Source organism: Bos mutus, chromosome 9, assembly GCF_027580195.1.
Source record: "Bos mutus isolate GX-2022 chromosome 9, NWIPB_WYAK_1.1, whole genome shotgun sequence".
Lineage (NCBI taxonomy): Eukaryota > Metazoa > Chordata > Mammalia > Artiodactyla > Bovidae > Bos > Bos mutus.
The window spans coordinates 14,905,176-14,929,381 of NC_091625.1; the positions used below are offsets into that span (position 1 = coordinate 14,905,176).

Below are 24,206 nucleotides of genomic sequence, written 5' to 3' on the forward strand. Positions count from 1 at the left end.
ACTGGGGAGACACAGACGACTTTTGAGACCAGAGAGGCAAGCAGTGAGGAGTTACGTCCTCTTTTTAACTAGCTTAGATAAAATTAATATGAGGCCAGGCTATGAAAGAAAATTAGTTTGTGTATTTTGAACAAGAAGCCGTAGAACTCTGAGCAACCTGGTTTGGCTGGATAAAATACGAAACAAAAAGGGTTAACTCCTCTTACACGGATACAGTTTTTTTTTTTTTTTCTCCACTGTCGTGAGACCGTTACTGTTCCTTGAGCTGAGCATGTGCCGTGCAGAGCTGCGTCGGGATACCAGTTTTTATCTTCCTCTACCTTTGGATGCTGCAGAACTCCCCATTCATGAAACTCTCCCACAGGGTCGCGAAGTTGTGGAAGCTGTTCGCTTGTTTCTCTGAGTCTGGGAGAACGCTGAGAACAGGGGGAAATTTTAATTGGGGGGCTAGAAACGAGAAGGCAAATTTAGACTCTTGGGGCTTGCTGCCTCAGGCTGGCCGGGCACGTTCCGTGATTGGACTTGCTAAGCACAGATAGCAGTCCTGCTTAAATAACCCCACATGACAAGTGCCCACCCCCAAGCGGCTATAAATATAAAAACAGCTACCCCATACTACAATAAATATCTGTCCACCTTTTCACAAACATAATTATTCCATTGTCATTTCAAAAAGAAAGCTGATGATATATGGGGTCAGCTAGGTGAAATGTGTAGATAAAATAACTGAAATTCCTTCTAGTCTTTAGGGTTAGAGCCAAGTTACTTGTTCCCAGTTCTTTTCCTCACAAATTTTAATACCCAATTATTTATTAATTTGTATAAACTATGAATAACCAATTCATCTATTGCCTAGATTGGGGCTGAAAGGACCTGGTTTATTCTCCACTCTGAATTATGCACTGTAATCAAGTACTTGAACATAATTACCAGGGGCCAAGGAAAGTTATGACCAACCTAGACAGCATATTCCAAAGCAGAGACATTACTTTGCCAACAAAGGTCCGTCTAGTCAAGGCTATGGTTTTTCCAGTGGTCACGTATGGATGTGAGTTGGACTGTGAAGAAAGCTGAGCACCGAAGAATTGATGCTTCTGAATTGTGGTGTTGGAGAAGACTCTTTGAGAGTCCCTTGGACTGCAAGGAGATCCAACCAGTCCATTCTGAAGATCAGCCCTGGGATTTCTTTGGAAGGAATGATGCTAAAGCTGAAACTCCAGTACTTTGGCTACCTCATGCGAAGAGTTGACTCACTGGAAAAAACTCTGATGCTGGGAGGGATTGGGGGCAGGAGGAGAAGGGGACGACAGAAGATGAAATGGCTGGATGGCATCACCGACTGGATGAACGTGAGTTTGAGTGAACTCCGGGAGTTGGTGATGGACAGAGAGGCCTGGCGTGCTGCAATTCATGGGGTCACAAAGAGTCGGACACAACTGAGCGACTGAACTGAACTGAACAGAACAGCTGGGGCATAGCGATTTTTTAATGGATTGTCTATAATTTGTAACTGTTAAAGTTGTATATGCTCTTATGTTTTCTCCATTTAGCCAACTGGATAGTAATTAAGAACAGAGATCATGTGAATTTCTTACCATTCCCCTGGGATTGCTTAAAGGCGGTAACCTACTAGCCAGCAATGAATTAATGACATATCGCTAAAGGTCGGATATGAGTGAGCGACTTCACTTTCACTTTTCACTTTCATGCAGTGGAGAAGGAAATGGCAACCCACTCCAGTGTTCTTGCCTGGAGAATCCCAGGGACGGGGGAGCCTAGTGGGCTGCCATCTATGGGGTCACACAGAGTTGGACACGACTGAAGCGACTTAGCAGCAGCAGCAGCAGCAGATTAGCAGATTTACAGTTTTGTCCAAAAAGAACCAAAGGAGCACATAAAATAGATTTTAAAGTAGATGTAGTTCCTTATATTCATGTCATTACAATTTTCCCCTTATTAAATCATCATTCCATGAGCATATAAACACATTCCCAAATTAAACAAATCTCGTAGGAATTCAGTTACAATAACATTTCTCTTCTCCACCATAAAACAGATTTCCTTATACTTTTTCCCCTTCCACTCCTAATGTTTAAACTATATCAATTATCCTCTTTTCCATCTATTGGCTACATTTAACACAGTAGATCATTCCCTCACAGTATCTCTTCAATTTTTAATTTGGAAATAAATCATATAGTAATACAGTATTAACGTGTATAGTTCGAAAGTTGATCCCAATGAGACTCACACACTCCTCCTTCAGTGGTTCTATTTCAGAAGCTGCCACTACTAGTTTCCTTTCTTTGATCCTCATCCTCTCTCAATTTCTGAATTTCAGATTACAACTTCTACATTCATCCCTCTTGTGATTTCATCCAATGCCATGTAACATCATTTGTGTGCAGGCAGCTTTCCAATCTGACTTTGCCCTTGCACTCCAGACATCCCTACTATCTAATGGGCATCTCAAACTTAACAAAACTGAATTCTTTCTACTCCTTATTTCTAAGCTTTCTCTGTAATTTTACATCAAGCCCCAAACTTGGGCTTTTTTCTATCATATCCTGTAACTAATCCATTAGAATATCCCACTGGCTGCACTTATGAATCTGACCACTTCTTGTATCTCCACAGCTACCACCACTCCAGGCCAAGTCAGCATCTATTGCTTGCATTACTGCAAAAAAAAAAAAAAAAAAACCTTTTAAACGGTTTCCCTGCTTCTACTCTTCCACTCAGTCTTCCACTCAGTCTATCTTCCACACAGCCATGATCCTTTTAAGGACTTAAATTAGATAGTGACTCTGCTTAAAACTTTTTCTTCACTGCTGTATCCCCAGCACCTAGAATTGGCATGTTAGAAAACACTCAGTAAATACTGGTTAAGTGAATAGTACACTCTACAAAACAGCAAATTCATTTTACTGGGTATAGAAATTCACAAATCTTAATACTTGTACTCCTTTCAATCATTTTTCAGTCCCAGGGTCCCTCACTCATCATCCCCTTGGCTCTGTAAACTGACTTTCCTGACAGAAAAACACAGCTGAAATTTGTCTGGGTGCCTGCTACTGCTAAGTCACTTCAGTCGTGTCCGACTCTGTGCGACCCCATAGACCGCAGCCCACCAGGCTCCCCCGTCCCTGGGATTCTCCAGGCAAGAACACTGGAGTGGGTTGCCATTTCCTTCTCCAATGCAGGAAAGTGAAAAGTGAACGTGAAGTCGCTCAGTCGTGTTCAACTCTGTGCGACCCCATGGACTGCTGCCTACCAGGCTCCTCCGTCCATGGGATTTTCCAGGCAAGAGTACTGGAGTGGAGTGCCATTGCCTGGGTGCCTATCAAACTTTAGTTTTCCCAGGCACACTTGAAATTTGTTACCTGATTTGTTAAGTTCATTCTCTGAAGCAGAATATTTATTTTCAAAATAGGTTCTTTTCCAAAACTTAAGTTTGGGGTTCTTTTGTAATACCAGAAAATTATTAGAAATGGCTCTTTCATTGAAAATCTTTCCTTCTGAGAACTCTAGAACTTCATAAGAGAACTGGCAGTATGCCATTTAGATATGTGGAAAATCTGAGGTGGGTAATGGTTAATTTTACTTTTGCTGTAAGATACCTTTGTGGATGTAGATGTGAACGTACTAAGTGAAAAAATTTCACAGTTACTGAGGCAAAGTTACCAAATCACAGTTAACTCAATCTTCCTTTTTCTTAAAAAAAATCACACTTAATTTCATCCTGCCTAGAACTCCTCTACATAAAAAGCAGAGGAAAGCCAGAATAGAGTGTTGTGTGATTGGGATGTATTTTAACTCTGGAATCACCCTTAAACCACTTAAAGCTTTACAAAAATAATGTAGCAGAATGGCTTCAAGTGAAGTTTAATGTATTAAAAACTACTAGCTTGATAAAAGATAGATATAATTTCATATTTTCTTTATTACATAGGAATCAGGAAACATTTGGCTGTCTCAACTACTGTATTATTTTATTATTAAATAATTTCTCTAACTGCAAGCTACAGTCTCTTCATCATCAAAGTTAGGGATTGGGCTAATGATCTTTATCCTTGGATCTAAAATCCTATGTATGAAAAATACTTTCATAAAACCACAATATAAGTTCACTCCTATTGAACAATTTACTACCCCCGATAAGTTATTATTATTATGAAAGTAACACTTTGTGATGTGCTCATGGGATAACTTTAAACCCCCAACCTTTAATAATTACAAAGATAATACACACATAAGAGTAAATTATGATGCAGACAGAATGACTCTCTGGTAACTGATACAGGGTTGCTACGGGAAACTCAAGGAAAGTTGTGTTCATTAGGAATGTTTTTAAAAGGCTGAATTTTAGCAAGGTCTGGTAGAATTAAATGGGGTAAAGATTAAAAGTCATTCCACACTTAGGGCAAGAACATGATTAATAACAGGTATAATAATCATCAAGCATATACAGAAGCCTGGATGGGAGTGAAAATAGAAAAAAAAATATTACAAGTTAAGAACCTGCAAGTCAGAACCTAGATCTGTCATTAAATAGTAATCTCTCTCTCTCTCTCTCTCTCTCTCTCGTTGCTAAGTCGTGTCTGACTCTTACAACCGCATGGACTGTAGCCTGTCAGGCTCAGTCCTGGGATTCTCCAAGCAAGAATACTGGAGTGGGCTGCCATTTCCTTCTTCAGGGGATCTTCCCGACCCAGGATCTCCTGCATTGCAGGCAGATTCTTCACCGACTGGTCTATGAGGGAAGCCCTGAATAGTAATATGAAGGAAGGCAAATGTCTCTATTTATACCTGTTTATCTGTAAAATGGAGATACTAGTACCCATCATCAAGTGGCTGTGAAGATTAAATGATACAATTCAGTAAATGTGAGCTATTACCACGGGAGGAAATGCTGGCAAGGAGATATGGGTCAACAGAGAAAGTATGCAGGTAGAAGGCACAGCAGATGCAAGGTGAAGAAAAGATGGTGAACAGATCTCTTGGGGAACAGCATGCAAGTAGTTTGGTTTGGTAGGACAGATGGAAACGTGAGGCAATAGTGAACGACGGGAGGTTTTTAATGAGTTTTAGATTTTATTCTGAAGGTGTTTGGGCCATTTAAAGGTTTAAATGGCAAATGCTTTAGAATCAGAACTCTATTTCAAGATCATTCTGGTAGTAGTAAAAAGGCTGGATTGGATATGAGTTACTAGGACAGAGAGACAATTAGCAGACACTTGAAGGGAATTGCTACCCAGTCCAGTAGTCTTGCCTGGAGAATCCCCATGGACAGAGGAGCATGGCAGGCTACAGTCCAAGGGGTCAGAGAGAATCCGACACGACTAAGGGACTGACACATTACAGTAATCCAAGAAATCCAAACAAAACCTGACGTCAGCAGCAAGAGAGATGGAGCTAAAGGAATGTAGGTTAGAAGATGGGTTAGAGAGTCAACAATGAGGAAGCACCTTCAAAAATCAACAGAATGTAGTGATTTATCAGACTGGGAAGTTGGGGAGGTGAGCAGATTTCTGGTTTAACTCATAAGATGGTTGCTCATACCATTCACCACATCGAGTAATGTTAAGAGAAAGCCCAGGCTAGGATGGGATGGGCTCAGCTGATTTGACAAAAAGTTGTTCACTGAGTGCCATTTTTCTATACTTTGTGCTAAATGCTTATCATCTATCACTTGCCTTATTCTTCAAATCAAAATCTGTCAAGTGGTATTAAAATCCCCATTTTACTGGCAAGGAAATGATAAGTCAATGATTTAGATTAAATTATCTGAAGATACAGTTTATATATTTAAGAGCCAGGTCAGCCTGATTCTAAAAACTGTATTATTCTATAGGATCTTTCAGATGCAGATAGTGAAGAGGCCACAGTGCAATAGTGAAGCGAAAGGCTAGCTGAAGACAGTATTAAAATATAATTTCCCTTTTACAAGCTTTGTTGTGAAAAAGGGAAGACAATACAACCCAGGGATTATTTTAGCCCACTGATTCAACTGTTATTTGACATGTACTTGTAAAGCTATTTTTTTCTGCGTTTCTTGTCAACAAAGGACAAGAAATGCAGAAAGCGGCATATCAGTCTTCACAGTAAAAGTGGTGTACGGTGAGTTTAGTCTTCTTCCACATCACCGTTTCATAGAAAAGCCTGTGAAGTACAGATAAGCTCACATTAATTTAAAAACACAATAAAATCACCAAAATGTACTTCCAGGTGGTTCCAGTTTAAGATAGTGGATTGGTCCCAGAAGTCTGTCACTCCAATAAAATGAAAGAAAAGGAATTGAAAGAGGTATTTTTAGATATATCACCTTAGATGAATCTCAAAGGCATTATGCTGAATAAAATAAGCAAGCTTCAAAAGGTTACATATGAATACATTTATGACATTTCAGGAGACAAAACTATGGGGGTGGAAAAAAGATCAGTGGTTGCCTGGGTTCATGGGTGGAAGAAAGGGTGACTATAACGCTGTACAGTAGAAAGGAGACAGGATTGTGGTACTGCTCTGTATTCCAAGATGGTTACACAAATCTATACATGTGTTAAAATTCACAAAACTGTACAAGAACAAAAAGTAATGATTATTGTATGACAGTCTAAAGAATATTTAAAAAAATACAGCCTAAAATGATGGAGAGTAAAAAGGAGACAATAACAGAAATCAATTTCAACAGAATTCTGGAAAACAGAAAGGAGATGGAATATGGCTGAGCAAGACAGAGGGAGCCAGCATCTAAAGGGACTGCAAGGGGACGGATACCACTGAGAAGCATGTTGATGGGCTCCAAAACCCCGGAGAAGCTCAGACTTGAAAGGAGAACTTACAGCAGAGTGGAGTCAAGGGACCGGCCTGAAATGAGTAGCTGAAAACTGTATACAACAGAATGGTCCGATCCCCAACATCTCCACCCCTCTGCCTCTTGACAAATACCACCTCTCACCTCCGTCATGTCTCCCACAGGCAGAAGACAAGAGAATTTTTATCTGGAAAAAGTAATGGGAGACAACTAGGTGGACAGCATATACAAAGGGACAGGTATAGCAGAAGTATGTGAAGTGGAAACAGAAACTGAGGGGGAGGACAAGGCAGAAGAAGCAGAAAGTTCAGAGCAGTAAGAGACAGATCCTCTTTCAACCCTTCCTTTTGCAGAAGACTAGAGAATTCATCCCTAGAAAAACTGAACAGTCCCACAGAAAAGGCCTCCAGCCAAAGGACTGGTTCCCTGACAGTCATTCCCTAATGCAGCACTTCTCAAAATTCAATCTACCTACAGTTGCTGACCTGCCAACCATTTATTACTTGTCTAAGCATTTTATCATAAGCGGCAGTTCTGAGTAGCACTATGCTGGGGAGGCCATCACTGGCCAAGCACTAGCCCACAAACAAAGAGCTTTCAATAAGTTTTTGGGGTCCACTCATACACAATAGATTGCTCAGACTAGCCAGAAATGGGAGGAAATTCACCTACATAAAAACTGAAAATAGCTCCAGTAAACAAGAGAGTAAATTAGGCCCCAGCAGATCCAGCACAGGAGGGCGCAATGAGAGCATGGAGTAATAGCTGTGTAGCTCACCAAAAAATCACCAGCACAGACTGGCAGAGAAGGACGATTGCAGGACAGACCTTCCTAGTAAAAACAGGGAATCGGGTTATCTGATATTTGGAGACAAAACCCATCAAAAGACTAACAATGAGAACATGATGGACCTGCCAGAAAAGCTAGAAAAATTTTAAGACAGGCTTCCAGAAAGTTACGTTAATGGTGAAAAGTAGAATGATTATTAATTCTGGGAAAAATAAAGTGTACAAAGTATAATCTTGGCGCTCTCCTTTGCTCTTCTGTATACAGTATTTTTAAAGTCATAATTAAACAATAGTTAATGTGTTTATTAAATATTATAACTATATAGTAGGAGAAGGGGAGATATGTGTGTTAGCTAAATCGTCAGTAATAGCATCAAGAAGACAATAAGGTCTCAAGTTATTAAATCAAGCAATAGTAGAATAGGCATGTTATTTAGATACACCAAGATAAATACCAAAAGTAACAACTTTTGAAATCAAAGTGATCACCTCTAGAAAAGCTGGAGCAGGTACTGCTGTTTTTCATCTTAATGCCTTCAGATATTTTTTTAACTGTACATTAGTTTGATAAATTTTAGATATATAAAAGGAAATAAGGTCACCATGGTCTGACTCGATTTTAGACATATTTATTCTGAAATTTCAAATGACATTAGGGGAAATATAATTTTTATGTTTACTGAAGGGCATGGGCAAGAAACCAGCTCTAATACACTTTGCTAGATTATCCAAATACTACATTTATGCATCAAATTCTCCTTGAAACAGCACTTCCTTACTCCCTCCATCCTCCCCTCAAAATAGCCATGTTCACAAAGAACAGAATTCTGCAGCTTAACCAGCACAGGATGACAGAGTAACGCGAAGGCAGTGTTCCCATGAAGACAGGAGATGAGAGGCTTAGCAGCAACCATTAGGCCTACCTCTCAGCTGCTCCTCTTTCCTAGTCTGGCTTTTCATTTCTTATGCCCCCTCCCTACCTTCTTCATTATTTTCATCGCCCTTGTCTCCCTACCAGTTTTTCATTTTCTATTTACCAAAATTTTCTCTTGCTCTAATACCAAATCTAGCCTGTCTGCCTATAACTGAGGTTATACTCTGACCACTTCCTAAGGAGAACAGATGCTGCTCAGTAGTGTAGATATATCTTGCAATTAATGCTGTTAGAGTGACTAATACACATACAGATGGCAATCAAATCTAGGCATGGAAATGTTAAAACCTGGACTCATTGAGCTTGGGCTAAAATTTAGAGCTAAATATTAACAACAATACTGGGGCACTGTTATTTTAGCAAGACACTTAAACATAGCAAAATTAATATTTTTCATTTTTATTAATACAGAATATACTAACAGTAAGTTATCTTTCAATATAATCAAGCTTACAAATAAACTGTTACTAACCAATAAACAAATAATAGTCACTTGACTCTTCTCTTGGTTGAATAATTCTCTATTAGGTAGTACAGTTATTTTTACCAATTTATTTTTAAACTGCTTTATGATTTCAAAGAAATTTCTTAGTCTTTACATATTAAATAATTCCATCAATTGGGAACTTCATATATCACAATTATTTCCAGCAAGTTAATGTATTCTTCAATGCCTTCTACTCAACCTAGTTGTCTTAAAATGCATTCTGATTCTTTGAAAGCTGAGTATGACATTGGTGTTTCCAAAAGTGAGCATAAAGCCCATAAGAAAGAAATGTTTTCCTTCCTTCCCCCAGTCACAGAGGCCATATGAGTGTTCCACATTCTTCGTATTTAGCAACAGGAATCCCTTACAACTCAAATGGCAGCAGACAAGGGAGAACTTAGGCCATCAATGTATTTGTAAAAACAGATAAAACTCCAAATATATTTTAAGATTCCATCTTCACCACAGATGACAAAAGGTTGGAGAGGCTCTTCGAGTTTTCTGTAGTGGCAATCCTGGGCCCCCAGTTAGAAAAAGAGATGCAGGATGGCAGTCAGTCCTTCTTAAACAGCACAAACTCAACCTGCAAATACTGGCAGAAGCCCTCTCCCCTACTGATATATCCCAGAAAATACACTGCCATGTGCAAGAGGGTCAATTATCAGAATAAATAACCATATTCTGAACGACTGACAAAAACATAGTTTTACACAAAGAATACCCTATGCACTCAGAAACTTCAGGATAACCAAACATTAAGTACTTCATGCAAGTAATATTCTGTTAAGTATGAACCACAAGTTCTTTTAACTGAATTTCATATTGTACAAAACTTAAGTGTGGCACATTTCTACTATTACCATTACATTATATTTTTTAAAAAATGTAGTCAAAATTGATACACAGACCTTTTGATTTAACATATAACCAAAGGAAACCATTACAAACTCTTAATTCAAACAGGCATTTTTCTATACAAACGTATGAGTTATTTTAGTTTAAAAAAAAACAGCCATTTCAATGCAATTAAGCCACCTCTGATTAAGACATACATTTCATGCATGTGAAAAAATAAGTTTACATTCAAGAATCAGTTTCATAGCAAACAAATTACAGCATTTATTCAAGAAGGAATATTAAAAATAATTCCAGTTAATAGAAAATAAAATAACTTCAAGCATATATATTATAATTTACCGTGTACATACTCCAAAATCTCCAGAATTTAATTAGGAAATTTAAAGAATTTCTTTTGAAAGTACGTCTGAGAAAAACCAACCAAAACAATTGGTGCCATAACTAAAGAGAATGTCCGTACACATCCACATTTAACCTACATGTAAAAACTGAAATATAGAGGAAATAAAGGTTACTGTTTTCTAAAATCTCAGAAATATAATATTAGTACTTAGGTCAAAACACTTACCTGCAAATTAAAAACAGCTTGAGGTATTTCCAATGCTGAAGCAAATTTCTGAATGTTAAATACCACAAGAATGAAAACAGTCTCCTTTGAACATTTATACCTGGTTTATAGTTGAGACAGAAGACAAGGTCTGCCAAGAAGTTTTCCCCTCTCACCTATATTCTTGGATCCCTGATGAAGTGTAAGCTTCAAGGGAAATGGTCACGTGTAAAAACAGCAAGATGAGTTTCCTGACTGCAACATCTTAGCCAAAATGGGAAGTGGAATTTTAAATTCTCCTGAGACCCACCTGACCTCTTCAGACACGAGCATTAATTCCTATGCTAGCCAGGTTAAGCATGTCCTTTGAAATCAAATCTAAGCTTGACAATTGTACTGGATAAGCTGAAGACAGGAATCACCTCAACAAAGATGGTACTTTAAGCCTTTACACACGACACATGAAAATGATGAAGTGTTTTATTTAGATTTGGTCTTCATCTTTTTGTAACTCTGGATCCTGAAAGGTTAGCAAGTCGTTATACTCATACATCTTGTAATCCTGTTCTTCACACAACAGGCACACATATACAGTATCATATGTCAATATATTATCATCAACACAGCATAAACATATAAGCAGCAGACGCGTTTCACATGAAAGAGGCTCTATGCATCACACAGCCTGTCCCAACAAAAAAGAAACATCATAATGCCATTTCAGCAGTTACAGTGTTGATATGATCAGTATAGCTAATCTGTTTTATACCCGTCATATATTTTCATAAGTCATCCATAAGGAAGAAGCAGAAGACAAAGACTGCTTTTTAAAAAATGTTATGTGCCAACTTCAAAAATGACATACTAACCAGAACATCGGCATTTGAAAGCTAGGTTGAATAGGACTGGCCTTGATGCACATGCAGTAAATTTGTTTTCAGAATATAAAATTAAATGGTAATGTCAGCAGTATTACTACTGTTTCTATATTTATGATTAATTACTAGCAGTACAACTCCCAGAAGAAAGGAGATGGATCCAATAGTGATGTAAGCAATCCCCAAAAATGGATTTTTTCCTCCCATCCATGAAATGGTGCTCAAGATCATCCGCTTCCGTCCATCAAATGAATGTACAGGGTAATCTGAAGACTGTATAGGAAGACATCCATGTCTTGTTACTTGGTGTTTAAAATATAACTTAAGTTGGCATTTAATTCCTTGTAATTCATTGGTATAATTCTATGATAGATACCTTACTCAAATGTTCTAAATCACAAAATAATTATACAATTATTACCCTAAAGGATTGATTTCACAAACTGTTAGTAGTAGAAGCCAATATAGTTTACAAGCAAAAGCAACTAAATTTAAGAGTTATGTAATTTCTCATTTCTCAGATATTTCTGTTCTCATTACACAGGAAGGGGTAAAAGGCCTGTAATGTGAAAAAAAATATTTCAGATAAATAGCAATGAAACCCATAGAGGAAAACGAGGTTGACAGACCAGGAGAAACAGGAAGAATGAAGGGACTGGGGCACTTTTTGAGCACTGAGCTCAAAACGCATGTGTAGCAAGAATGTCGTTCTGAGAAGGTGGAAGGATGCAGCACAAGACAAAAAGCATGACACTGAAGTTTTATATGGCGGACTTGGAGCAATGAGAAAACTCAGTGTGACAGAGTCAATGGCTAAAACAGAGTGGAAATGAAGGAAGAAATGGGACATCAACATACTGGATGAGCTACATCCATGGACAAATTCCAGGATTCTGGCAAGAGTTAGGGCAGAGAAGAAGACAGAACTAAGTCCCTAAGCTAAAGGTTCACAACTTCTTCAGACGCATCTTTTGAGTCAAGTGTGAGAGTTCCCATCTGTTTCTCCAGCTTCTGTAGCTCCCCAGCCTGGAAGACAGGCCCTGTGACTCCAATGGGAGGCTCAGCTCTACTAGTTCTTAAATCAATCACAACCCAAGCCAGGAATGATTATGAGTTCTAACTAACCCAATACTCTATGGGATGTGGCATCAAATCACCCAAGCTAGTCTCTCAATATCCCAACTCTAAAAAGGGGGCTTATACCTTAATTCTAATATCTAGTTCCCACCTTAGACCCAGTTTTGATAATCAACCCTTGATGTTTTGCAGGTCTCATTTCTGTCTTACTGATTTTCAAAAGACTACATTTCTCCTAACAGTTTTCTTGGTGCAGATTATCTGTCAACTAAGAAACCCTGCAGAGAAGGCAATGGCACCCCACTCCAGCACTCTTGCCTGGAAAATCCCATGGACGGAGGAGCCTAGTAGGCTACAGTCCATGGGGTGGCTAAGAGTTGGACACGACTGAGCGACTTCACTTTCACTTTTCACTTTCATGCATTGGAGAAGGAAATGGCAACCCACTCCAGTGTTCTTGCCTGGAGAATCCCAGGGACGGGGGAGCCTGGTAGGCTACCGTCTATGGGGTCGCAGAGAGTCGGACATGACTGAAGTGACTTAACGTAACATAAGAAACCCTGAGTGCTCCAAAGCCTTCCCTTTCTTGTGCTGTAGGCTGCAGGCTGCCCTCTACTTTGGCTACAGCCTCAAGATTATTCTCTCTGCTGCTGCTGCTAAGTCGCTTCAGTCGTGTCCGACTCTGTGTGACCCCATAGACGGCAGCCCACCAGGCTCCGCCATCCCTGGGATCCTCCAGGCAAGAACACTGGAGTGGGCTGCCATTTCCTTCTCCAATTATTCTCTCTACCAGCACCTAAATTTAGTCTGTTTGTCTAAAACTGCTGCTATGTAGGCAGAGTTTCAAAAACTTGGACACTTTCAGTCTGTCACTATCAGGTCACACTCAGGTGTGTGCTGAGGTGTAAAATCAAACCACTAAGGATCCAAATAGATCTTTACTTTGAAATGAGGTCTATTAATTCAACAATTTATTAATCTAAACTGAAAATATGTATTTATAGCTAATTTGGGTTCAGTTCAGTCGCTCAGTCGTGCCCGACTCTTTGCGACCCCATGAATCATAATTTGGGTTATGAAAAATCAAAAATGTAAGATCATCAGCAAACATTTAAATGCTAATATCTGAGCTATTTTCATCCATGATATATACAAGCAATGGGCTAGAGATTAAATAAAAGTTAGTGCCCAATATTTCTAGCTTAGGAAAGACTCTGCACCCAGGCTGATATGGACAGGTCTGACTACTTGATTGAACCAGCCAGGGGTGCAGCCTACAGTTGTGGTTGATGGTAAAGTCAACAGCCTTTGGAGTCAGCAGCTTGATTCCGAACCCCAATTTTTCTACTACTTGTGTAATCTCAGATAAGTTATTTAAAGGCTCTGTGTTCCTGTATTCTTGTCTACAATATGGAGATGATTCACAATGCTTGAAATAAATAATATATGCAGAGTATTTAATATAACTGACATAGAGTTAGGATGAAATAAATGGTATTTATCAGCACTTAAAAGTCTGCCTAAATTATTAAGGTAGAACAATACAGCTAATGATAAAAATGCTTTGGTACTGTAAAAAGAATCATTATAAATAATTATGTTGATATGAAGTAACAAATTCATTAATTTTTAATATCTAAAAAAATTTTTGAAAAAAAAAATATTGAAACAGCCCACTACCACCAATACTTATTTGCTAAGCACTAGGTATACTTACTAGCCTTTGTATTAAACTCAATTACAATCTCTCTTGTAAAAATATCTAACTTATTAATAAATCTAGCACTACATTTTAAATAATTTACTAAGTAATATGGGAACCCCTGATCACTTTTTCACCAAATAAGATGCTTGAATTCTAGTCCAAAGTATATAAAAATTAAATATGTTTCTGGAAGAAACAAGTTAAAAGAGACTTTCTCATACATATACACATACTCTTACAAAAATGCAGTGAACAAAACTAAAGTACAAAGTAGCATGCCACATAACAGACAAAGTTGGACTATACTCCTTTCAAATTCTTTGAATCTGTGTACATGGCCAAAAAAGGATACTGTATGTGATATTCAAATAGTATCGTCCAGCTGGTAATGTTGGATGTAAATCATTTTTCCGCTCTATAAGACGATATAACTTACGAAAAGTAGGTAATGCTGCAGTACGCATCCAAACAATAAAATCCTCATTTATGAAGCCATTATTATCTTCGTCAGAATCCAACATGTAAACTGGTTTAACCCAGTTTACTGGCTTTGTTGTGCCTTAAACAGGAGAGATGGGAGTGGAATGGGGAGACAAAATATTCTGTTTTATTAAGAGTTTCAATAAAAAGTCATACTCTGATAAAACAAAGATACACAATATGAATATTTTCCCTATGTGCAAAAATAGAAATATAGTCATATTCTAAGTCTTAAGATCTAAAGAGAAATCAATTCCTCACATAAAACCTTAACAAATAATTACAAAGATTTGACTGATATCTCAAGAGATTACTAAAAGTAGGCTACTGAGTATGTACCAAAAGGCAGATGACTTAATGCAAAGATGTAATGGTAAGAAACATTACATTATGGAATAAAGGAGGCAAAGAAAAAAAAAATTTGGACTTATAAATTTTAAATAAATACTTGTTTAAAATAAACTTTGTTACAACTTTAAAAGATTATAGCTGAAACACATAAGAAAATACCAGAGAAATTCAAGATGAACAGTATATGTTTCCTTTAGAATTTTAAAACGTTAGAAAATGCTACATATTTTCCCTAACTTGACATGAAGAAAAGTTGTTTTTAAAAAACCATAAACTTTTTTAAGTTCCTGAAGACAGAAAATTTTAGGTATTTCATTAAAATACCTAGATTATGTTTTAAGCGATAACAGTAATACTTTACCTTTGAATCGTTCTTCTAAGGGATCTGTTCCAGGGGGATTTCTGAATTTTACATTTTTATCTGTCCACCAAGCAATACCTTTCTTTTTCAAAGGAATAGGCGTAAGATCAGATGCATTGCCAACCTGAAACAATTCTAGTGTATCTGGACACAAGAAAAGAGAGATATTACTAAACATCTACTGAAAATCCATAGTAACAGATTTACTCCATGAGAAATGAGGATCTGGTATTTGCTCCCCAAAGCAGTTTTAACAAAGCAGGCACATGATGTGCATCTGCTCTTGGTTATTTACATGTGAATTAACTATGGTAACTTTGTGATCCTAGATGAACTTGCCTTCCCTCAATACAGTTCCAAGTCATTTTCCTACATGGCTAGCTGGTATGTGGTAAGGTCAAATGTTTTAATATTAACACAAATAAAACAAGTTGCAAGGTAAATCTGCCTCTCCTATTCTTTAAAAAAAAAACACACATTGCTAAATAGCTTCTAGCTTAACCAAATTCTATATCTGCACTGTTCAACATGGTAATCCCTGGCTATATTGCTACAGAGCTCTTGAAATTAATGCCTGTCCAAATGAATATGTTTTGTAAGGATATAATATACATCAAAGATTTTATATAAAAAATTAGTATATAAAATATCTCACTAATAACTATATACTGAACATCACTTACATGCTGAAATGATAATATCTGGGGCATACTGAGTTTAATAAAATATTATTAAAGTTAATTTAACTTGGTTTTATTGTTTTTAATGTGACTATCAGAAAACTTAAAATTATATACATGTCTCACATTTATGGTTCATATTATATTCATATCAGACAGTGCTGTAGCCCCTTTTTAGTGGTATAAGTATTCAAAGTTAGTTTATCATATGTGAAACCAGAAGTAGCAGACTGTCTCTGCTTCTTTCTTCTCAGAGACATAAATTCTTAAAATATAAGAATTCACAAAAGAAAGTCATAAAGCATTCCAATATCCCACTGCAAAACTAATATTATGTATTTATCTTAAAGCTGTTGAATTTTACAATTTTATGTTCCTGTTCAGTTGCTAAGTCCATTCTTGTCTCTGTAAGATTATACAAATATTCCTAACTATAGCATAATATATATAATCTTTGTTTATCTCTATATCATACCATTAAACATGCTGTTGGCTATAGCCCCACAAGGAGCAATTGGTTTGTCTTCATTTCTTCGATAAGGCTCACACTCCTTACTGGGATTCTGATATTCAAAAGGAAAGAAGAGAGATATTATTACCCAGGCCTCTGAGAGAACTATCAGCTAGCCCTAGTTACTGATTAAAAATTCAATGCCTACATATTTCTTATTTGCAATGCATACAGAGTGTCTATACTAGAGACAGATTATAAACAATACCACATTTAACTATGCAAAATATATTCCTTAATATTATTGCTTTCTAACATTTGCACATATTTTGTTACACAGATACATGTCAAAAAGAAATTTTAAAACATCTTCATACCAACACAGAAATCGTAACTACAAACAGTTTTCGACCCAAGAAAAATTAAGAAGCCATCTATTGTCAATCCAGCTATAACGTAATGAAGGGAATCTTAAACTGGAAGTAAGACTGGAGCTTCTAGTTCCAACTAATGTACTGTGTAACTTCAGGCAAGTCCCTTGATTTATCTGGGCCTGACTTACAAAAAGAACATGTTCAACTAGATAATTTCAAATTCTGTAGTTTGGAGTTAAATCCCCAAATTAAATCCTGTGGAAAGAAGGAAGGGAGAGCAGGGAAGAGAGTTGGCTGACTGGAGAGAAGGAAGGAAAAGAAGTCCCAGAATATAGCAGTCTTCTCTAAATTGTGCATCCAGGTTAAAGAAAACAAACATGTTGGTAAGGCAAACAGCAATACACCTGTCCTCCAGATTCAGTTTTGATTTAGTCCCTAGTGAAGATCTCAAGGAAACATGTAATTTGTAGTTAATCTAGAGATTCTACCAAGTCTAACATGAGGTATATGTCTGAGTTATTCTGTAATTCCAAGGCCACATTAGGCCATGTCTCAAAACACATAAACAAAGCAAGATAGTCTCAGTTTGAAATTAACTAGAACCTAGCATCCTAGGGCTATTCCACTATCGCCAATGTTGTCTTATATCTACATTCTCATTGGAAGAAGAACTACAGGAGTGAAAAAGACAGGAGAAGATTAAAGAAATGTGGCAGGGAATCTCATAAAGTCTCCTTAATACTTGACTTCTCAGCTTTTCAGTCCCTATGCCATCTACATTCATAAAGTTATTATTCTAAGGCCATGAAGATAAACAATATATAATTAGCCTATTATTATTTGACTGTTTTGATGAAAACTGTGATTTCAAGGAAAAAAGGTAAATAAACTCTCAGTGTGACATATATATATTGTAACCACTAAACTCTTGGGGGGCAAGGGAGGGAGTGGAATAGCAACTTTATTTAGAAAACCAGCAAAGAGAGGAGAGGGTGGACTTGAGTCCTGAAGAACTGTCTTCTAGCTACTAAATTACTGAAGAAGGTTTAAAAGAAAGGAAATATTCACAACCTAGTCATCAGGTACTGAACTAAGCAATGTTACATACTTGTAGTAACTGCCTTAGAAAAACCATTTACTGAGTACCTAACATGTACCACATACCATGAAAGGTGCTAGAAAGGGATAAATGAAAGAAAAAAAAGTCTCTGCTTTTCAGCAGCTCACAATGTAACAAGGGAAACAAACCCAAACACAACCAACTATAATATGAAATGAGAGCCATGACAAAAGTGTCTATATTTATTCCATATATATTTATTAAATGCCTCTCATGTGTTAGGCACTGTAGAGGTACTTGGTACACAGTGATTAAAGAAAGTCATGCTCCCTGCTCTCATGGGCTTGCAGTATGGTTGGGAAGACAGAAGATAAGTAAATAAATGATACGGGGAAGTCTTTCTCATCAAAGTTAAGACCTGAAGAAAGTAGGAGACAGCCACGTGAAGAACATGTAGAAGAGAGCCTGAAGCAAAGAGAACAGTACACGCCATTTAGAAAGAACCTGGTATCTCTGAGAAAGTCAAGGGGGAATGTAGTTAAGAGTATGGGCAATAAAGAAAACGATAAGACCGGAGAGTCGTGCATAGCTCAGATCATCCTGAGTGAACAAACCACTGAAAGATTTTAGGCAGAGAAATGGTATTTATGTTTTTTTAAAGATCACTCTAGCAGTTACGTAGAACTGCTGGAACGGCCTGGAAAGGAAGACAGAGAGTGGATGATATGGGGAGACTGTGTTAAGTAAAGTATGAAATGAAGTATGAACACAGTATGAATGAAGTACACACAGAAAGAAGTTATTTTGCATCCAGAGACACTAAACAGCAGGCCTGAGATGAGGGGACCTCCAGGAAAAGAGTAAAAACCACAATCTAGACAAATGAAATGTAAATGTCAAAATGGGCAGATTACGTGTGTCACCAGGCGTAGTTCAGTTCAGTTCAGTCGCTCAGTCGTGTCCGACTCTTTGCGACCCCATGAATCGCAGCACGCCAGGCCTCCGTGTCCATCACCATCTCCCGGAGTTCACTGAGACTCACGTCCACATAGTCAGTGATGCCATCCAGCCATCTCATCCTCTGTCGTCCCCTTCTCCTCCTGCCCCCAATCCCTCCCAGCATCAGAGTCTTTTCCAATGTGTCAACTCTTCACATGAGGTGGCCAAAGTACTGGAGTTTCAGCTTTAGCATCATTCCTTCCAAAGAAATCCCAGAGCTGATCTCCTTCAGAATGGACTGGTATATGGCCCAGGGCAGCCAAGCCAAAGGTACATTAAGGACAGAATATAAAACCAAAGAGGCCGGAGTGGTAGGCTGACATCAGATTGTGAAGGGCCTTACATACAATATTAAGTAACTTAGACTTCAATCTGTTTATTCTGAACATCTTTAAAATTTTTGAGAGCCATCTGGTCTTAAGTCATATATTTTGGTCTAGTCCAGGGATCAATAAATGATAGCCTGCAGACCAAATTCAGCCCAGGACCTGTTTTTGTAAATAAAGCTTCACTGGAACACAGCTACACCCATTCACTTAAGTACTATCTATGGCTGCCTTCATTCTACAATGGCAGAGCTGAGTAGCTGCAATGGACTGAATGACCTGCAAAGCTGAAAATGTTTACTATTGGCCCTTTACAGAAAAAAATCCTAAGTTTAGTTGAAAAACTTTGCTTGAAGTTTGGAAGAAAAGAATCTCAGTTTCTTTTGCCCTCTGTGAAGAGTGTATCTACATAAAAGAACTGTAAATCAACCACCACTTCTGGGTCTTTCAACACACACCCAATCTATGATCCCAATCGACAAATTCTGAGTACCTGGTGTGTCTCACGGAACATCACCTTCTCTGGACTTGTGGATCTAACAACATAAACCCCCACGTGGACTGCAAACTATTACAGACCTAACTGGAATCTTTAATAGACTTATTATTTCTTAAGATCCCAAACATCAGGAAATAGCAATAAAACCGGGAAGGATAACCAAGGGCAATTACACATTTACCAGGACCATTCTGGTCCCAATATGGTTCTAAACTGCATTCTAAGAGAGTCACTGTTTTAAGAGATCCTTAAATTACTGTGGGACTCCTAAGGCTTGCTGCACTGGCAGCAATAATATAAAATACCTGGCACCAACCACTACTATGGAAAGCTGAACAACAGTCAGGAACCCAAGATCACCTAGTCCACAGGTTGCCAAACCCGGCTGAGCATCACAAGGGGAGCTTGTTAAAAACAGACATTTTAGAGCTCCAACCCTGTAGACGTAGACATGAAAGACTTAGAATTCTGGACTCTCGATTTTCAAAAAGCTCCTCAGACAGTTTTTCAGTAACCCACCCTTTGGATTTTAGTACTTAGGTGTCCCACAGGGTAAAAGGAAATGGCAACCCACTCCGGTGTTCTTGCTTGGAGAATCCCAGGGATGGGGGAGCCTGGTGGGCTGCCGTCTATGGGGTCACACAGAGTTGGAAACGACTGAAGTGACTTAGCAGCAGCAGGGTAAAAAACAAAGAGCATACATGTTTGATTTTAAAACAATCTCAGAAATTAAAAGTAGTTTATTTACATATTCCTACCCAGTATAATAATAATGAATAAACCCAAACAGAACAAATTATATTCCCAGAATGCTACATCCATCAAAATTCCATTACAAACTGACTGTCGCTTTTGTTATCTAGTCGCTAAGTCATGTCCAACTCTTTACAACCCCATGGACTGTAGCCCACCAGGCTCTTTTAAGTCTAAAATGCAGTTCTTGGGTACAATCTCAAAAATGACAGAATGATCTCTGTTTGTTTCCAAGACAAACCATTTAATATCACAGTAAACCAAGTCTATGCCCCAAACAGTAATGCTGAAGAAGCTGAAGTTGAACGGTTCTATGAAGACCTACAAGACCTTCTAGAACTAACACCCAAAAAAGATGTTCTTTTCATTACAGGGGACTGGAATGCAAAAGTAGGAAGTCAGAGATACCTGGAGTAACAGGCAAATTTGGCCTTGGAGTACAATATGAAGCAGGGCAAAGGCTAACAGAGTTCTGAGATGAGAACGCACTGGTCATAGCAAACACCCTCTTCGAACAACACAAGAGGAGACTCTACACATGGACATTATCAGATGGTCAATACCGATATCAGACTGATTATATTCTTTGCAGCCAAAGATGGAGAAGCTCTATACAGTCAGCAAAAACAAGACCACGAGCTGACTGTGGCTCAGATCATGAACTCCTTATTGCCAAATTCAGACTTAAATTGAAGAAAGTAGGGAAAACCACTAGATCATTTAGGTATGACCAGAATCCCTTACGATTATACAGTGGAAGTGACAAATAGATTCAAGGGATTAGATCTGATAGACAGAGTGCCTGAAGAACTATGGACGGAGGTTCATGACATTGTACAGGAGGCAGTGATCAAGACCGTCCCCAAGAAAAAGAAATGCAAAAAGGCAAAACAGTTGTCTGAGAAGGCCTTACAGATAGCTGAGAAAATAAGAGAAGCTAAAGGCATAGGAGAAAAGGAAAGATATACCCATCTGAATGCAGAGTTCCAAAGAATAGCAAGGAGAGATAAGAAAGCCTTCTTCAGTGATCAATGCAAAGAAATAGAGGAAAACAATAGAACAGGAAAGACTAGAGATATCTTAGAAAAAATTAGAGATATCAAGGGAACATTTCATGCAAAGATGGGCTCAATAAAGGACAGAAATGGTATGGACCTAACAGAAGTAGAAGATATTAAGAAGAGGTGGCAAGAATACACAGAAGAACTGTACAAAAAAGATCTTCATGACCCTTATAATCACAATGGTGTGATCACTCACCTAGAGCCAGACATCCTAGAATGCGAAGTCAAGTGGGCCTTAGGAAGCATCACTACGAACAAAGCTAGTGGAGATGATGGAATTCCAGTTGAGCTATTTCAAATCGTAAAAGATGATGTTGTGAAAGTGTTGCACTCAATATGCCAGCAAATTTGGAAAACTCAGCAGTGGCCACAGGACTGGAAAAGGTTAGTTTTCATTTCAATCCCAAAGAAAGGCAATGGCGAAGAATGTTCAAAACACTGCACAACTGCACTCATCTCATACCCTAGTAAAGTAATGCTCAAAATTCTCCAAGCCAGGCTTCAACAGTACATAAACTGTGATCTTCCAGATGTTTAAGCTGGATTCAGAAAAGGCAGAGGAACCAGAGATCAAATTGCCAGCATCTGCTGGATCACTGAAAAGGCATGAGAGTTCCAGAAAAATATCTACTTCTGGTTTATTGACTAAGCCAAAGTCTTTGACTGTGTGGATCACAATAAACTGTCAAAAAATTCTTAAATAGATGGGAATACCAGACCACCTTACCTGCCTCCTGAGAAATCTGTATGCAGGCCAAGAAGTAACAGTTAGAACCAGACATGGATCAACAGACTGGTTCCAAAAGGGGAAAGGAGTACATCAAGTCTGTATATTGTCACCCTGCTTATTTAACTTACATGAAGAGTATATCATGTGATATGCTGGGCTGGACAAAGCACAAGCTGGAATCAAGACTTCCAGGAGAAATATCAATAACCTCAGACACGCAGATGACACCACTCTTAAGGCAGAAAGTGAAGAACTAAAGAGCCTCTTGATGAAAGTGAAAGAGGAGAGTGAAAAAGTTGGCTTAAAGCTCAACATTCAGAAAACGAAGATCATGGCATCCGGTCCCATTACTTCATGGCAAAGAGATAGGGAAACAATGGAAATAGTGACAGACTTTATTTTGGGGGCTCCAAAATCACTGCAGATGGTGACTGCAGCCATGAAATTAAAAGGCAGAGCTTTCCTTGGAAGGAAACCTATGACTAACCTAGACAGCATATTAAAAAGCAGAGACATTACCTTTGCCAACAAAGGTCTGTCTAGTCAAAGCTATGGTTTTTCCAGTAGTCATGTATGCATGTGAGAGTTGGAATATAAAGAAAGCTGAGTGCACAAAAATTGATGCTTTTGAACTGCAGTGTTGGAGAAGACTCTTGAGAGTCCCTTGGACTGCAAGGAGATCCAACCAGTCCATCCTAAAGGAAATCAGTCCTGAGTATTCATTGAAAGGGCTGATTCTGAAGCTAAAACTCCAATACTCTGGCCACCTGATGGGAAGAACTGACTCACTGGAAAAGACCCCGATGCTGGGAAAGATTGAGGGCAGGAGGAGATGTGGACGACAGAGGAGAGGTGGTTGGATGGCATCACCGACTCAATGGACATGAGTTTGAGCAAGCTCTGGGAGTTGGTGATGGATAGGGAAGCTTGGTGTGTTACAGTCTATTGGGTTGCAAAAAGTCAGACACGACTGAACAACTGAACTAAACTAAGACTCTTCTACCCATGGGATTTCCCAGGCAAGAATACTTGAGTGGGTTGCCATTTCCTTCTCAAGGAGATCTTCCCAACCCAGGAGGTGGAACGGGTGTCTCCTGCATTAGCAGGCAGCTTCTTTATAGCTGAGGCCAGGGAGTTAACAAAGCAAAAATCTCGATACTATGAGAAACAAGCAGGTAGTAACGCATCCTCTGGCTGCAAGAAATCATGAATCTGTCCAAATTCCAGAGAAAAAAATTTTAACTAAAACACTCACTGAACAAAGGAAAAATGACAAGCAATATTTTAATTTCATTTAACATTTTAATATCTATCATTTCTTATTGAAATGAGAATTGCCAGATCTCACTGAAATGAGAGAACACAATTATCACATGTTCTTAGTCATTAAAACACCAGTTTCATGTTCTATCACTTTACTTACAAGCAAAGCACTAGGATCTCCATTTAGCTGACCATCATCTCGCGATTTCACATAGCGACGATGGTTTTGATAGAAATTAGACAGTCCATAATACATAAATACATTGCCCTAGAGAAAGGGAAAAAATGTTCATATAAAACTATTAAGTATAAAGTTTCATGCATACATAAAAACTATGTAATTTGGACTAGTTCAGAACATTGATAACTTAAAACAGGTACTGGGGTGAATTCTGCCAGAACTGGAAATAAAGAAAGCATGCTCCAAAACATCCAAGAGTAAACTCTGAAATACCCTGAAAGACCTCAAAGATATCTATTTACGTTAAAACAAACAAATAGAAAAGCTCTCATGAAATCTATTAGCCTAGTTTGATCTACTTTCAATTTTAAATTGCAAAGTAATTATCTTCCAATTAAAATCTATAAATAACTTTTAAAAATTTTTTCTGTAATTCAGATTGGTCTTTACCCAACTAGCATCAACTTTTCAAAGATATAATTGTCAAGCTTTCATTTATTGCTCAAAATAAATGTTGAACCTGAATTGGGACATAGTACATTCTT

General features: G+C 38.1%; 1 protein-coding gene across 2 annotated transcripts in view; it reads right to left on the reverse strand.

Annotated features, from left to right (window-relative positions):
• Positions 1 to 8,920: 8,920 nt before the first annotated feature.
• The window catches only part of TMEM30A (transmembrane protein 30A), a 45,788-nt gene continuing 30,502 nt past the window's right edge, over positions 8,921 to 24,206 (reverse strand). The window contains exons 3-7 of one of the 2 annotated variants that reach the window (XM_005902813.3): positions 23,641 to 23,748; positions 16,437 to 16,524; positions 15,282 to 15,425; positions 14,442 to 14,648; positions 8,921 to 11,573 (exon numbers count right to left, since the gene is read on the reverse strand). In XM_005902813.3, the coding sequence (XP_005902875.2) occupies positions 11,380 to 11,573; positions 14,442 to 14,648; positions 15,282 to 15,425; positions 16,437 to 16,524; positions 23,641 to 23,748 (741 nt within the window). In that variant the 3' untranslated portion in view covers positions 8,921 to 11,379. The remainder of the gene's footprint in view (positions 11,574 to 14,441; positions 14,649 to 15,281; positions 15,426 to 16,436; positions 16,525 to 23,640; positions 23,749 to 24,206) is intronic. The other variant, XM_070376208.1, reaches the window with a different exon arrangement.